This window comes from Panthera pardus, unplaced genomic scaffold (genome assembly GCF_024362965.1).
Source record: "Panthera pardus isolate Hobbes unplaced genomic scaffold, ASM2436296v1 HiC_scaffold_8, whole genome shotgun sequence".
Classification (NCBI taxonomy): domain Eukaryota; kingdom Metazoa; phylum Chordata; class Mammalia; order Carnivora; family Felidae; genus Panthera; species Panthera pardus.
In genome coordinates this window covers 93,820,822-93,838,476 of record NW_026527013.1, presented here as the reverse complement: position 1 = coordinate 93,838,476, position 17,655 = coordinate 93,820,822, and the positions used below count along the sequence as shown (strand labels likewise).

Genomic DNA, 17,655 nt, shown 5'->3' with positions numbered 1-17,655 from the left:
TTGGGGGTGCCTAGGTGGCTCTGTCGGTTAAGTGTCTGACTTCGGCTCAAGCCATGATCTCATGGTTTGTGGGTTCGAGCCCTGCGTCGGGATCTGTGCTGACAGCCCTGGAGCTTGCTTTGGATTCTATGTCTCCCTCTCTCTCTCTGCCTCTCCCCTGCTTGCACTCTGTCTGTCTCTCTCTCAAAAATAAACAAAATACTAAAAAAAAAAAAAAAAAAAAAAAGAATAGGGGGTGGGAGAATTAAAAAAAAAGTTATAAAGAAAGAAAGAGAGAGAAAGAAAGAAAGAAAGAAAGAAAGAAAGAAAGAAAGAAAGAAAGAAAGAAAGAAAGAAAGAAGTGGACATTGGGAGGATCAAAAGAGCATTTACTCATTATTTATGGGCAAATACCAAATTCAGGAGAGGTTGCGTGGATATATAAAGCACTGAATTTGCTTTCTAGAGAGTGACAATTTAATTAGCAGGTATAATATGTACACTTTACAAAAAACAAAATCTCTAAGTGGAAGAATAATATAATTTCAAAAGGAATGGAACAGATATAAAATGTAATAGAAGTTCAGAAGAGAAAGTATTGATGTCTAGTTGCAATAACTAGATAAGATTTCTTCCAGGGAGGAGGCAGAATTTGGTCTGAGCCTTGAGGAGAAGATAAAATCTGCACAGGAAAGAACAGGGTCTTTGGCTCAAGTCATGATCCCAGGGTTGTGGGATTGAGCGCTGCATCTAGCTCCATGCTGAGCCTAGAGCCTGCTTAAGATTCTCTCTCTCTCTCTTTCTCTCTCTCTCTCTCATTCTCTCTCTCTCTTGCTCTCAAAACAAAAAACAAAACAAAACAAAACAAAGCAAAACAAAACAAAACAAAACAAAAATGCTTAGGTGTATGAGGACAGACCAGGAAGATGAGTTGAAATAGAGAGGTAAGAAAACACAAAAGAAGGTTTGGCTTTGTTTTTTCCATTGTGTCTGTACTCAGAAAGAAAGGAACCAATGCAAAGAAATAGACTGAATTTGTCATAGAGGGAGCAAGAAAATGAGAAAGGTTCTCAGTTTGTGAATGTGCATGTATTTTCAAGTATGATGCATGAATGGAGGTAAACACTAAGAAATTATCCTTGGTACTGAGAACCGACTTCTTAAGGGGGAAAAGAGCATAAGAGAAAAGATTTTGTTTGTTCAGAAAATGAAAGAACTTGAACCTGACAGATGGTCTTAAATTTCTCAAAAAAAAATTTTTTTTGACCTCTAGATGGATGGTCATGCCAAGAGCAGATAAGGGAAATGGTTGCCTTGGAAAATAATCCATGAAACTGGTTCTCCACATTTTGTTTTTCAGCTGACTCTTGACAGTGATATCCATGTGTTCATTGGCATATCCAGATTTGGATCCATGACCCTATCTACCTCTCCTACACTAAGCCCTAATACACTCACACATGTAGGCACCACACACAATTTTTCAGAAAAATAATATCAAAGTAGGCATTTTTGAGGGATGTGAGCTATGGCATTTATAAGTGCATTTCACAAGCAAGTAAGTTAATGGTCATTTCTTATGAACTGTGCAGTAGATAAGGTAGTATATGAAAGATTCAAAAAAATCCATTGGGTTTGCTGTAGCTTTATTTATTTCTGTCCCAAGCAATAATCCATATCAAGATGCAGTGAAAGAGAAAGATGTGATTATAGAGAAAACCTAGAACCTACTCAATTGCAAAAACTCAGTTTTCTAAATTGTCATTAGCAAAAAAAAAAAAAAATACGACAAGTTTTGTCATTGTGACACCACGATTGTAAAGTATCATTCTAAGGATTCAACAGTGACATATGATTCTCAAGAGCAATGACAGCCAGGTGAGAGTTAGCACTAAGTTTCTTAGCATGGTTTTTGAAATTTTATTTCTAATGAAGAAAAGATATCAACACAAATATAATGTTTTTCATATGCTGTGTTTATGAGCTATGTGTTGGGAGTAGTACTGAAAATGAGTTACTTTTTATGGACTTGTTTTTGGTAAGAATGTTTTCTAACTCTAAAAAGGCTAGTCATATACTACTAAATCACAAGGAAATGTTTCAGATAGAATCTGAGGAAGATTCCCTTACAGTTAAGAAAAATAAGCATATCATTTATCATTAAAACTGGAATCTTTTGGGGAATGCAAAGGAGTTGGTATAATAATTTCACCAAATTAAAAGTGATGAGCACCACCATAAAATAGGACAGTCCTAGGCACAGGACATCTGTTCCAGTTCCTCACAGTGCAAGAACTAAGATGTTCTTGGTTGCTTCATGAATTGCCATTTATAAATTCTGGCACTCCTCTCAGAGCATGGGAGGTGGCAGACACTGTCCCTCAAAGTCTGGGAGAGGGGAGGGGATCTTTTTCCAAAAGATGACACCCCAAGTCTTTGTTGATCTTACAAAATTATCCCTTAGCTCACTTCTATGAGGTACTGGGAATATATTAAAAATTACACTCAAATAATCATATCCCCAGGATTGCCATAATGGCTTCTGTCTGTAAATATTTCAAGATAAAATTCTGTACCTTGCTACATTATAGAGTATATTAAATATGACTTAAATACCTTCTAATGGTTCGAGTGTTAAATCAATAGTTATCAAAAATTGTCATGTTCTGGGAAATGTGTGAGGTTGTTAGAGACACAAAGATGAGTAAAACATGCACTCTATCCTCAGGGAACTGAGAATGGGAGAAAGGTAAATATGCAAACAGTTTATATGATATGAGGTACAATTCAAAAATGTACATGTTCAAGTTCCCAAGATACAGAAATATAGGAGAATTTAAGAGGAAGGGGAAAATGGATAAGAATGAGTAACAATGACAGAAATTTTATCAGTTTGGGGAGTAAAGTTTGCACCCAGAGGCTCTTTTTTTGTCTATAAAATTAAGAGAAAAACTCATCTGTTGATAATGAGTGAATGTGAGATAACATTGGAACGCTAAGGATGGTAACAAAGTTTTGGAATTGCTGCTGTGGGAAATTTTAGGAAATGTTGCTAACCAAAGGCAAGAAATGGGTAGCACTGAAGCTCAGGCGAGACCAGAAACTGTGAATGTGTAGCTGCACTAATGCAGACTTTGATGCAATATGCTCCAGCAACAATAGGCTAATAATGCAGAGCAAATGAAAAGCCTGACCATAGGACTAATCAGGGAATGTAGATTCAACACAGTTACAGATGAGAAGGCAAGGGCATTAATGTAGTAGTGGTTTTTTCAACCTCCAGTGGAATAAAACAACGGGTACAGGCAAGGATCATCAAGGCTGCTAACATCACAAAATGTTCAACAAACTTATTTGCTTTCTAATGAAAATCTTCAGCATGAGATATTCCTGCCAAAAAATTAAACTGAAGCTGATCAAGCCTCGATATCTAATTACTAGTTTACAATAACAAAAAATAGGGTAAAGGAGAACATGATAAAGCACATTTTGGGGATGTGACCAGCAAAATCCGGATTGTGGGAAATGTAATAGAACAAACAATTGAGTTTCTACAACAAATAAGTTGCTATAAGAAAAAAGAGGGAGAAGGGACATATAGATAAAAAGAGATTTAAGGACTATATCAGCCAACTACAATGTATAGACTTCATTCAAATGAACTTTAAAATTGAACTTTAAAAAATTATGAAATAAGAGAAATGTGATTATTTTCCTGGATGCTTGATGATATTAAGAAGTTATTCATTTTTAGGTATAATAATAGATTTGTGATACTTTAAAGCAAAGCATCTATTCTATATATACATATAAACACACACACACACACACACACACACACACACACACACACACACACACACTAAGAGCAAGAGCCAGAGAAGGAGAGAGAGGGAAAAGGGCAGTGAGAAATACTTGCAAGTAAAATGATATGGTATCCAGATCCTTATTTGTTTCAAAATAATCCATTTTGACAGGGAGAGGACATACATGAAATAAGACTGGCCAAGATGGATCTTGTGGATCAGTTTTATCATACCATTTTCTTTGCTTTCATATGTCTGAAAATTTCCATTGTAACATGCAAAAAAATGTAAAAGAGTATTTCATTCCAGTAAACAGCCATGAGAATTCACAGGAAGGAAGAGAGTCCATAGGAGACGGCCAATAAGCTGAGGGAAAAATGAGAGATTAAAGGACTAGAGGGCAGTGCTGCTGAGGCCAAAATGTACAGTGTCAGGGGAATGAGAATGTAAGAGGCATTGTATGTTATGCAGGGTTCAGGGTACGGCCATGGAAGTGACTTCTCAATGCACAGAGCTGAGGAAGTCAGGAGCTGGAGAAACCAAGTGTGTCTGGACCTTCACCAAGTTTGGAAAGCACGTAAGGTGATGTCAGGAATTGGGTGGAGAAGTCCATGAGCCAGGAGCCCAGGGCCCCGTTAGATGAAGGAGTGACCTTGATGAAGAAGGGGAACAGGATGGTGCATCCAGATCACCATTACAGATACCAGTACTACAGTATGCCCTTTTCTAATTAGTGATTTCATGTCTCTCTGTCTTTGGTGTTAACTGCCGGTTCTCCAATACAGGTTATGGAAGAATAGTGTTGTGAGAGTTGCTGCAAAGCTCTCTGCAACACCATTTCCCTAATTTTTTATGGCATTTCTGCTTTTTTCCAAATCTGAAGTGAAGAATAATGATGTCAGCTGCCTAATCATCAGAGAAAGGACTTTACATTGTGGTTAAGGAACAGTGTCTCATCCTTTCTACTTTTGGGGAAATAGAGTAGCAAGGAGATTTTCACTGCATTTCAAAGGGCTTATCTTTTCCTTGACTTACAAAAATTTCTTCTCAAAGTCAGTATAATCTTTTCAAACAAAAAATTGTTTTGTTTTTAAGCATAATTTTCTAGAAGGAAGTACATGTTTGTACTAAATTATGTCCATTATTTATTTCCAGATCCTCAAAGAATGGCTTGAAATGCTAAAATACATCTTAATAACTGCTATTAGTCATTCCTATTATAAAAATATTGTATAAAATAAAGTTTAACATATCTTTTAGATTACAACTATATATAGTATGACTTTATAATATTCCCAAGACAATTTCCCCATATATAACTTAACTTACTTTTTTATCTTCTGTGCACAATTGACAATTTTTCTTTACAGCACATGCTATAAAAAATTAAGGGCAAAAATGTAAATGCAAAGACTATTTGTTCCTTAGTTTTATATAAAAATGCATTTCATTTAGTCATTTCTCTTTCATGTCATACTCATCCACACCCCAGTGTTTTATTTCATGATTTTCATATATCTAGACACTTTCCCCATTGGTACTGTTTAAATCCTAATTCTTTCTTACTTTCTATCATTGCTTGGAAAAACATGAAATGGCATCATCCAACTTTGATTAGCCAAGTAAGTTCTAAAAAATAACTTCCAAAAAACAGTAAGAACTTAAATTGGCAATATCACTGCATATTTACAACATCACACTTTAAATACCTCTTTTAGTAATTCCTTTGTTAATCAGCATGGTTTTACCAAGATATCCTGGCTAACTAGTCCATTCAATACTAAAAAACTTAATTCTCCATCTTGTATCACAACATTTTAAAAACTTCCCCAGATGAAGATTTTCATTCTTCTTGTTTCATGACAAAATAATATAACATATTTGAAAGTTCTAGAATAAAAACTATAAGTCTGAAAAAAATTTTTGATGTCTCTTCCTTACTCCAACATCTCTGTAAAGTAAGTAGAGTCTGGAATTAATACCCCACCTTTCATGTGATACGATAATAATAAAGTCACTCTATTACTTTGGGGGCAGAGTTCATAAGCTCAATTTCAAACTGTTTGACTGGATACAGATCTAATTTGGCTGGGAAAAGAATTACAATAGACTTTCAAATTAAGTATTACTTCCCCCTACCCAAAAGTATCCCTGGAGTCCCAGGGGAAGTTGAGTAAAAGGCAAGGTAGATGAGAAAGATTCTGCTGCTTCAGCTATGTTGGGGACAGGTGCTTTCAGGCTTACTTCAGGAGGCAGGAGCAGGGAAACAAAAGGCATATGTCTTAGCCACTATTCTCCAAATTCTACTCACTTCCCACGCTTTTTTTTTCTGCAGCTAAAGTTTTTTAGAAGAATTTTAGATTTACAGAAAAATTTCAAAGAATATACAGAAAGTTCCTGTATACCTCTTACTGTTTCCCCCATGGCTAACATCTTACATTGTCATGGTACGTTTATCAAAACTAAGAAACCAACACCAATACATTACTTTTAACTAAACTCCAAATTTTACTAGGATTTCATTGGTTTTTAAAGTTTTTTTTAATGTTTATTTATTTTTGAGAGAGAGGGAGAGTGAACAAGTGGGGTTGTAGAGATGGAGACACAGAATCCGAAGAAGCCTCTGGCCCCTGAGCTGTCAGCACCGAGCCTGATGTTGGGCTGGAACTCACAGACCGCGAGATCATGACCTGATCTGAAGTCGGACACTTAACCAACTGAGCCACCCAGGTGCACCACAATGGTTTTTATACTAATGTTCTTTTTCTGTTGCAAGATCTAGGATCCCAGATTGCATTTGATCATCATGTCTCCTCTAGTCTGTGACAGCTTCTCAGCCTTTCCTTGTTTTTCATGACCCTGACAGTTTTGAACCTTGTTGGCCAAATATTTTGTAGGATGTCCCTCAATTTGGATGTGTCTGATGTTTTTTTTTTATCATAATTAGACTGAAAATATGGGTTTGGGGGAAGAATAGTGCAGAGGTGAAGTTGCCTTATCACATTACATCAGCATGTACATGATATCAAAATGGTTTTTATGTAGCTTTTTTATATTTATATACATTAGAGAAAGTTGAAGACATAGGACTGCTGCTAGCACTAGTTGAAGGCAGGGCATCCTTGTGTAAACTAGGAAAAGGTGCATCTCTGAAAGAAAAGGCTAGAAAAATGCAAAACCTTTCTGAGCAGCCACAGCCAGGAATCAATCCAGCTAAATGGGAAACATAAATTGGCTTTCACTCTCAGATCATATGGAATCCTTATTAAGCAATTTATAAACATAAAATGCTTACTTGTGAGCATTTATAACCAGTCTTCACAATCCTGAAAGATTTGAAATCCTGGAATCCTAAAAGCCACTTTATTGATGAAGAAACTGACTTCAGAAAAGTCAAATAACATATTCAAGTTCACCTGCTAATAATGACAGAGTGTGGATTTGAGCTCTTTGACTGCCAGCACCTCTCCTTTCTCCTGGGAAATATAACCCATCTTTCCTTTGCAGGACTGCTCCTTCTTAGCATTAGACACATGGTATAATTGGTGACTGCCCTCTCCTACCCAAACTCCATGGTCCCAGCCAGGCATCTAAGGCTGTACACCTGAAACAAACTGAGCTAATCCCAGACCACACTCACTGGTCCAGGGAGAGGAAATATGACCAAGTCAGGCCAATAAGAATCTTCCACTCATGATTTATAAATTAAAACTTGAGAGTTAAGAAGTAGCAGGGAGCCACTTTCTCTTTGTTTGGTAAGCTGAGAAGATGGAGCTGCCAGTGACCATGAAAGATGTTCTGAGGAAGAAGCTAATAGGACAAAATAAAATTGATAAGCAGAGGAAAGGAGAGAAAACAGAAGGAGAAATAAGGAGCTGATGGTGATTCATTTCTCAGGTCCCAAGCATTCCTACTCTTGATTCACTTACGTTTCTCTTATAGGTAAAATCTTGGTTTCTTACACTGCACCCAGAAACATTCCAGTTAATATAAAGTCCACATATTTGTTTCTTTCCACGAAGTCCTGATGTTTCCCTTCTTTTCATCCCTTCTACCTATCTTTTTTCCAAAATTAAAACAATTATCTTTATGTAGTTATAAAAGTGATACATGTTCAATATAAGAAATATGTACACATTAAGAACACACTGAAATTCCACCATTAAGAAAAACTCTGATTCTTCATCTTAAGCAAATTATTTTCATGATCCCCAACTTAAATTTTCCCATCATTCTGAATGACTCCGCCATGAAATCTTAAACTCCCATATTTTATTCTCTGCTTAGAATCTTCCTTTCCTCTCTTACTTGCATTTTGACCTCACTCAGAACTTCACTTTCCCTGACCTTTCCATTGTTTTCCAAATCTGTTTGCCTTTCATGGACTCATTTCATTTTCTTTAGCCTGACCCTCACATCAGTGAATGACCTGATGTGGTCCTTCTGAGAAATTTAGATTAAACATTTGCATAACTAACCTTATCTATAGTCTTTGTAGCCCTTATTGGAGAACCAGTGAGGACCAGCTAACCTACGTGATCATGTTTTACATGAAGCAATAGGTTCTTTCTTTCACTCTATTCCTGAAGAAAGAGGTACTTGCTCTTTACACGGCCAGATACCAGATTCTTCCCTTACCCTAAAGGCTTAATTTTTGTATATCTATATTCTATCTAGTCAATTCCATCCTCTTGATTACATTTTTTTTCACAATTTCTGCAGCATCATTGTCTTCTAGTTCTCCCGGAACATCTCTGACCATTCTTTTTGAATTTCCTTGACTGGTTCAACTTGCTCTTATCAATGTCTAAAATATTGCTATTCCACAAAGTTCCGTCTTTGGTCCTCTTCTCCCATGAGTGATCTCAATTTGAAACACCTAGGGATGCCAGGCATCAACATATATTATGCCAGATATCAAAACAGGATCTTTCTGGTTTGACTGATATTGCAATGAGTTAATAAATTAATAATTTAAAAAATAAAACAATTAATCAGACAAGTTGATTCTAATGTTTATCTGGAAGGGGAATTGTTTTAAGAACAGCTAAGAGGGGAAAAAAAAACAATGGGGGCAGATCACAAGGTTTTATATATTATAATTCTCTATACTATATCCTTATATTTTATATACTTGATCTGTTGATTTCTGATATAGGCATGTAAAGTGATCCCATGTGGTTTGTAATTTGTCAAATGCTCTTTTTATTTCTATCAACTTTTGCTGCATATACTTCAAAACTTGATAATAAAGCTTCGTATGTCATCTTCATGTACTGTGCTATAATATGAGCACAAAATATTACTTCTACTTAAAAGAAGTAGAATTTATCTAATATTTATCTAATATAATAATAATAAATAAATAATAAATAATAAAATAATAAAATAAATAATAAATAAAATAAATAATAAATAATAAATAAAATAAGTAATAATAAAATAAATAAATAATATAATAATAAATAAATAATAAATAATAATAAATAATAAATAAATAAATAATAAAATAATAAATAAATTTAGAATTTATCTAATATTAATATTGCTATACTTGCTTTCTTTTTCAGTAGCATTTTTGAAAGGTTTATTTTATTCCATAAATTTATTCTTTGTGCCTTTATTTCCTCTAATGGTTTTGAAGTCACACTTCTTGTTTCTACTTATATGTAAACTATTATTTTAAAAATTTTGAGAGATATATTTTATATGCCTCTTTTTAATCTGCCTAGTCAGGATCTACATTCTCTACATCTACAAGAGCCTAATATGCTTTTGATTTTTTCCTTTTCCTCCCCATACCACTTCCCAGGTAGATGTCAACTGGAATGCTAATTACTATTAAATGCTTATCACTTATTATTAAATTATTTTTATATTTAAATTGCTGTTGACTTCCTATCAATCATTTAGAATTGACTCAAAGTTATTAGTTTCTTTATTTACTACTCTTTCTTGAATTCTACATTTCCTTTTGACTCATTTGCATTTTGCTAAATAATATCTTTTTGAGTGTATATTTCAGAGAGGGTCTGTGAGTGATAGTAATCACTCTGAGTACATAACATAGAAAACTTAGTACTGGGAATTGGGTGTACAGGTGATGGAAGAAACCGAGGAGTCTGCCAGGGGAAAGACAGTGAAACCTCACTTCCTCCCAGATACCAGCACCCCCTAGGCTAGAGGAAGAGGAAGAAGACAGTTAACAGAGCCCAAAAGAATATTATACTTTAGAGTATAAATGATAAATATTCCTGGTATGTTCACCATTAGCAGAAATATATGGGTACTTACAGAAATAAGGAGAAAACCTGGAAACCTTGCCTCATATTCAAATTATTTAGCCTTCAATGTATTCCCTCAGAGAAATCTGCCTTTTTATCTCATTCTCAGATATTTACTTTGAGACCAGTTTCACGGAATCTATTTCTTATTTGGTGGTTCCCCAGCTCAGAGCACTTGTAGGGAAGTTTTCATTTGTTCCTTATGTTTTATTCTAGGGGAAATTATTCTTATTCTGCATGCTATCATACTCCTTAATTTCATTATTTATTTTGTTAGCTAAGCAGTGTTTCCATAGTTGCTCGGTTGTCTGTTTTCATCTTACTAATGCTTGGATAGCTGTGTTCAGATATTCTATGTGTGCTGATATGGTGTAGGTGATACCTTGACCACCTTCCAACTATCCTTGAGATATTTTCCTGAGAAACTACAGTTTTATGGCATTTTTATGTTCTATTCATTCTGTTGTTCTCAGTACCTGACAAAGGGAAAGAACTCAGGTGAGGCTGTGCCAGACTTTGTTAGAATATCTGGGTTCTACACTTTCTTCTGAGGTTTTGTCATTTTCCTTTGCCAGGATTCTAGCTAATTGGAGGTATTTCCCATTGCCATAAAGGGGACTGTAGATCTTCCCTGAAATTGAGCTTGCTGCCCAGGGACAGATGTTTCCATCAGAGACAGATGCGTTGTTCAGTTTTTATTTTTCCCTTATTTCTCCTCTGCAACCATTTCCTTTGTTATTCTTCAGAACAGAGTGAAGTACAGGAAACACACTCAGTTTGCATCTCTCTAGTTCCAGGAGTATTCATGGAAATTCTTGGAACTTAGTCACCAGTTCTTCTAAAGGGTGATAGTGGTATTTGGAGCATTGTCATGCTATACTATTCTATTCTCTCTTTTTTTAAGTTTTTATTTTTTTAATTTTTGTTATTTTTTAAATGTTTATTTATTTATTTTGAGAGAGAGAGAGAGAGAGGGAGGGAGAGAGACAGCAGTGGAGGGGCAGAGAGAGAGAAAGGGGGAGAGAGAGAATTCCAAATAGGCTCCATACCATCAGCACAGAGCCTGACGTGGGGCTCTAACCCAGAAACCATGAGATCATGACCTGAGCTGAAATCAAGAGTTGGACGCTTAACCAACTGAGCCACCCAGGTGCTCTATTTTTATTTTTAAGAGAGAGAGCCCCTGCACACACAATCAGAGGAGGTACAGAGAGACAGGGAGAAAGAGAATCCCAGGCAGGTTCCACACTGTCAGCACAGAGACCGATGCAGGGCTCAGGAATGATGAGATCATGACCTGAGCTGAAATCAAGAGTCTGACACTTAATCAACTAAGCCACCCAGGTGCCCCTATGCTATTCTATTCTGTTGTAGAATCTTTGATTTGTTTTCCTTGGTTGCCACATGTTTTTAGACTATGCTCCTTAGTTGTTTGGTTGCTTCTGGTGAAAGAATTTGTCTATATTTTTGGTGTGATTTTTTATTCATTAATTAGATATTGGGGGAAAAGATTCCTAACCCAAAATTCCAAGTACAACTGTAACTTCTTAGCAAATTGCTAATTGAGCTCTCAAATCTAAGTGAACATTAGGGTTAAAAGCTCTGGGGATCAAAGCAACATGCTTTGGAGTAGGTCTCAGTTGTTGTGGGTTCATTCACAAAGTCCTGTGGGAAAGGCCTATTCACTCAGAGTGCTAGGAAGGATGGAGGTGGGGATCTCATTGAGGGGTTAGAATCAATTTCTGTTTTGGAGCTGAAGGAATCAAGATGTCTAAGAAATCATATCTTTGTTAGATGGGAAGGTTGAATACAAGCACAAAAGGGAAATGCCTCAGGCTAGGAAGCAAACATTCAGGGGAGGCCCAGGACAGATTGAACCAAGCTTTCCTTCACAAAGGAAAGCCTTTTCTTCAGAAACCTTGAACAGGGTTGTTCAGCCCTAGAAGTGAACTAACTAGAATCAGAAACTTCAGTCTTTGGAGACCAGACTATGTTATCTGTAATTCTTGATTTGTTTTTGTTCACTTTCTTTTTGTTCTTCATCAGCATTTAAATAAAGTCTTTTGAAAAAGTCCAGTATGACTCCAGTTTGCTAGGGAACTAAAGGAAGGGTTTGTTTCCATGCTTGGCCTATGTTTTCAGGCACTGTTTGTGGAGAACATGGTGGGAATAGAACACTGTTCCTCTTGGAATATGTATGGAGATGACCAAGAAGCCAAAAGAGAAAAATCTATGGGAAAGATGAAATCAAAAGAAACAAACTAGGCCTTTTCATTCAGCCTCTCCCTACTCCCCATCATCTCAAAGGGGAGTCTCATTTCAGAGACTCAAAGCTGAGAGCTTTGGGTTTGGTTTTAGTAAGGAAGACCGATTCCCTTACAGATATTAACATTCTTTTAGACTCCAGAAACCAGACAGCAGTAATCCTTACAGTTTTTATACAAATGGCAATCTTGGCTTTACAGGACATTTTCCAAATAATTCAAATCCTAATTCACCCCTTATTCTCTCTATACAATTTCAATTTAGGATACTAAAAACCTTATTTCCAGGTTCATGAATTCAACTCAGCATGAATTTTAACATCAAAATTTCTTCAGCTGGGAAATCCCAGGGAAATCTTCAAGGGAAATCTTCAGACCAAAGTAAGTCTTTCTTGAGACACAAATTAAGCAGGGGTGCCTGGATGGCTCAGGCAGTTAAGCATGCAACTTCAGCTCAGGTCATGATCTCGTGGTTCATGGATTTGAGCCCTACATTGGACTCTGTGCTGACAGCTCAGAGCCTGGAGCCTGCTTCGGATTCTGTGTCTCCCTCTCTGTCTTCCCCTCCCCTGCTCATGCTCTGTCTCTTTCTCTCAAAAATAAACATTTAAAAAAAGACACAAATTAAGCAATTTATTAATTAAAACCTTAAAAAACCAAGAAAGACTAGCTATGGCTATTCAGCAGAGTCTGATTAGAGCAAAACCCAACAGCTTATTCACAGCATAAACAGGTGCTATAGGTCACACAAAAAGGGAGGTGGAGGGGCCACATGTTTTCCCAATATTTTAAACTGTTTTAATCCAGACTTCACATTTCTGATAAAGCAAATCAATATGAGTCCAATTAAACTGGATTTCACCAAAAATATCAAGGGCTTTTAAAAATATCTTCCTGCCAACACTAAATGAAACTTTAAAGATGAAAATTTCAGCCTGCCATGGTGGCACAACCAAAAGGAAATATGGTGGCAGGGGTGTGTGTAGGGATCAACCCCTCAGCTTGGGATGGCTCACTATCATCCAGAGATTTTGGTCTCTGCTTGCCCCTCTGTCTGGAGATTTGGGAAAAGTGATTCTCTGAGAAGCTGATAAGCAGCTGAATGAGAAAGAGGGAGAGGAAAACTGGCAAGAGGATTTGGCCCCAGGCCCGCGGCCAGCACATCATTCCTCCAGCCTGGGTTCAGCCAGTTCTAGGCCAGTCAGACCTTGGTGGGCTTGGACAGGCACCCCCATCAAGGACTATGACCCAACAAAATCATAGTACCTTGAGAGGCAGCCCCTTCTGATCCCTTGACCCTAGCGTAATTCGCAGAACCTTAGAACTTGTAGTGTTCTGGCCAGAATGCAGAATGTTGGTAATACAATCCTGGTTTGTCCTGGGCTCAGGCTTCCTAGGACCCTGACCACTAGGTAAAGTTCTCCCACTGGACTTGATAGACACCTGCTACCCCAGTGCTTTTGGAGCAAGGCCTGGATTCTAATGCCTACCTATAGCATGGAAAGCAATTATACCTTTCTGTGCTCTTTTCCTCAGATATAAATGAATGTATCGTGCACCCCATCCATTTGGGGTCACTGTGCTATAGATAAGGGGTGAAGCTCATAGCTCTGTACATCCTTGATTTTCTGCTTGACTAGTCCCTCAACCTGTGGCATGCTCTAATGTAGTTTCCCAAAGCATGGTGTATTTTAAGTGGTATGCACATGATGAATATCTTTTACTTTCAGAGTTGTGAATTTACTTTTAATGTGTATTGGAAAATTGTAACTAGTAAGTATAGTGATATCATGGCAATAACATAAACTTTTCTTTTAAAATATATCTATGTTAGGGGCACCTGGGTGACTCAGTCGGTTAAGTGTCCGACTTCGACTCAGGTCAAGCTCGCGGTTTGCGGGTTCGAGCCCCACGTGGGGCTCTGTGCTGACAGCTCAGAGACTAGAGCCTGCTTCAGATTCTGTGTCTCTCCATCTCTCGGCCCCTCCCCTGCTCATGCTCTGTCCCTCTCTGTCTCTCAATAACAAGTAAACGTTAAAAAAATTTTTTTTAATATAGATATGTTAAAATGTCGAGTTTCAGGGGTACCTGGGTGGCTCAGTCGGTTAAGCATCTGACTCTTGATTTTGACTCAGGTCATAATCACACAGTCATGAGATCAAGACCAGCATCAAGCTCCACATGGAGTGTGGGGCCTACTTAAGATTCTCTCTTTCTCCCTCTGCCTATCTGCCCTGCTCTCTCTCTCTAAAAATAAATACATAAACATTTTTTTAATGTCAAGTTCCAGAAATAGAAATCATGCAAAATTTAAAGGATGTGACAAAATTGTTTATGTGGTTCCAGAATGACTGAAATTTGAGGAATATTGCCCCAGTGAGGGGGATGGAGGAGAGGACGGGGCATGGAAATTGTCCTTCACTGGGGCCTACCTTGTTTTGTTTTTCAAAAATGGAGTTGTCCTAGCGCTGCACATTCCTGGCATATTGATCTAAAACTGCACCCTGAGGACTATGATCTCATACTGATTATAAAGCTGGAGATGGGCAAGAGTGTGCAGAGTTGAGGCTTTTTCCTTGCCTATCTGCAATGCAGAGGACAGACCGAGGATTATTAGCTATAATACGAAAAGTGTTCTTATAGACTGACAAGGATGAAAAAGAAGAAAAACAATAGGAAAATGGACCAAAGATGTAAAGATTCTATCTATAGAAAAGCAAATCTAAGCGCCCCGTGAATGTGTGAAAAAATATGCTAGAACTAGGAAATTGTAAATTGAAGTAATAATTAGCTAGCACTTTGTATCCATCAAGTTGGCAAAAATATTAAAACAAAGCTAACCAACATTGCTGGTGATGATGTGGGAGAAAAGTACCATTTTATACTTTTGGTGGAACTGTGAGTTGTTATAATGTCTTTGGATAGCAACCTGGCAACAACAGTTAAAATTAAAAATACATACATTTTTTATGTGCATGTTTTTGTTTGGGAATCTGCCCTCTACCGCTGCTCAGTTCTCATGGTAAGAGTGGGGCCCCAATATCTATCTTGTAATTGGGTGAAACCTAGACCCGAAAAAAAATCATAACATGGTATTTCCCTGGCTATAATGAGGTGGGTGGGCATACGGCCCAAGCTAACCCAATCCAAATCAATCTTAGGGCTTTTGCTAGAAATGTTAGGACAAAGATGCTTATCTTCATCTGGATTCAAACTTGAAAGGATTTAATCCCTATAGCTGCTAAAAGTCATCTTGAGACCATGTAGCATATGGCTGTGAAAATAGTCCAGTTTAGAGCATAAGTGACTTGATGGCCTCTGCTATTATCCCTCAGATTCCTCCATCATATACATACCTAAGTCATGCTTCCTACAGGCTGCTCTTAGTCAAAACTAAACGTGCTAAGAATGCTAATGCAGAATGCCTTTAGTGGAAAATTTTGGCTTAAGGACTCCCCATCAATCTGACTGAAACTTCTTTAGAACTAGGCTGTACTCTGAAACTCTTCCAAACAAATCTTCACTCCTTCCCCTCTCCTTTACAGGATACATCCTTGTATCACCATTTAAGATTCTCTACACCTTCACTAGCTCCCTCTCCTTTATCTTTCCCAAATGTTTCCCCAATAAACCTCCTGCACTTCTAATCCCATCTTGGCAGCTGATCCTTGAAGAACACAAACTAATACAAATACTACTAGAAGTGTTCTAAGAAAACAAATGGTAAGATAAAGCTTTGAAACTGGTTCAGTTACTATCCAATAGATAAAAAAGATGCCATCTTGAGTAGTATGTGGAGTATGAATAGTTTCTGAAAGGAGATGACAGCCTAATTGTTAAAAAAAAAATTCACGGGTGGTAAAATATTTTCCATTTAGGAAAATGAACTGATGGAGAGGAATATCCTGGCAGGTGTAATGATTCAATCATTTGAAATATATGGGGGAGTGGACCCCTACAAGGACGGCAGAATGGACTGGTTATAGAGTTGTATTGATGCCCTGCAGAGGGGGATAATGAGAAACCAGGGGCCACTGACTAGCAGTTAAAGACTAAGTGGGAAAGGCAGAGGACCTCTTTGGTAGCCTTTATCCCCTATCCTGGGAATTGACACAACTAAGCAGCAGACTGAGGACCAGATAGTGACAGAGTTCCGGAGATATTTATGTGTCCAGCCGGGCAGGTCTCATGCTAAGGCCAGAATTCTTGCTGGGAAAACTTGGTTGAAACATGGCTTCTGTGTTTAAGTACCACCACCTGGCTTCTACTACTTTGGAAACCTCATTAATCCCATGGATATTAATGAGCCCAATTCTGTGACTGACTCTACTGTCAGTTTTGGTTTATAGAAGAGAGACATTGAACTTCTTAGTGATGCAGTTCCCTTTTTACCACCACATTCCTGATGGCATTCATAAATGGATGGATGCTCCAGAGGATGTGATGCTGACTCTGCAGGTGCCCCTGAAATCTCAGAGCTTGTGGAAGTGGACTCGCCATATGCTAGAAAATAAGATGTTTCAACAAGTGTCCTCATAGGAGCTCCCCATGCCCCTTGTCCTGGCTGATACGCCAAAAACTAGAGTTAAATCTCAGTAAAATCTAGATGAGTACATGCTGGGCAAGATAACAGAGAGAAAAAATTATATTCCATAGTATAATTAGTTTGTATCGGCAGGAGTCAATGACTACCACTGATAATGAATTTTGAAGATGCTTGATTAAGGGGCTGGAATGTTAAACTGGGCTTTCATAGGACATGGGATTTAATACCCTGGCAAGACCCCAGAGGAAGGGGCAAACTCATTATTAGGGTGACTTTCAGAAGCCTGAAGAAAGTGATGGCCAATCTTGAGGAAAAGGGGTAATGCCTGAGTTGCCTACACAGGAGGTAGAGGAAGGAATAAAACCACTGAGAGAATTGGGCTTACTGAAATAGATATATTTATTATGTGAGGTCATAAAAACCACTAGATGATTAGGTTCCAGGAGAGGGTCCAGAGAAAACATCAAGGCCATCAGGAACATGCTACTAAAAAGGGCACCAGTGTCACTAAGTAGTTCAGTGATGGTGACCATCAATTTAATATAGACTGTTATGTAAAAACTGAATGGTAATCATAAATCAAAAACCAGTAACAGATATGCCAAAAATAAAAAGAAAGGAATCCAAGTGTATCACTAAAGAAAGCCAACTAATCATGAGAGAAGAGAGCAAGAGAAGAAAGGAACAGAGATGAACTACAAAAACAACCATAAAACAAGTAACAAAATGGCAATAAATATCTACCTACCAATAAATAAATATCTACCTATCAATTA

The 17,655-nt window shown here is 37.5% G+C and overlaps 1 protein-coding gene across 1 annotated transcript in view; it reads right to left on the bottom strand.

The window, feature by feature from the left end:
- The window catches only part of PTTG1IP2 (PTTG1IP family member 2), a 45,931-nt gene extending 32,294 nt beyond the window's left edge, over positions 1–13,637 (bottom strand). The window contains exons 1-2 of the mRNA XM_053898334.1: positions 13,350–13,637; positions 5,115–5,161 (exon numbers count right to left, since the gene is read on the bottom strand). Coding sequence (XP_053754309.1) covers positions 5,115–5,161; positions 13,350–13,500 — 198 coding nt within the window. The 5' untranslated portion in view covers positions 13,501–13,637. The remainder of the gene's footprint in view (positions 1–5,114; positions 5,162–13,349) is intronic.
- Between the last annotated feature and the right edge of the window lie 4,018 nt (positions 13,638–17,655).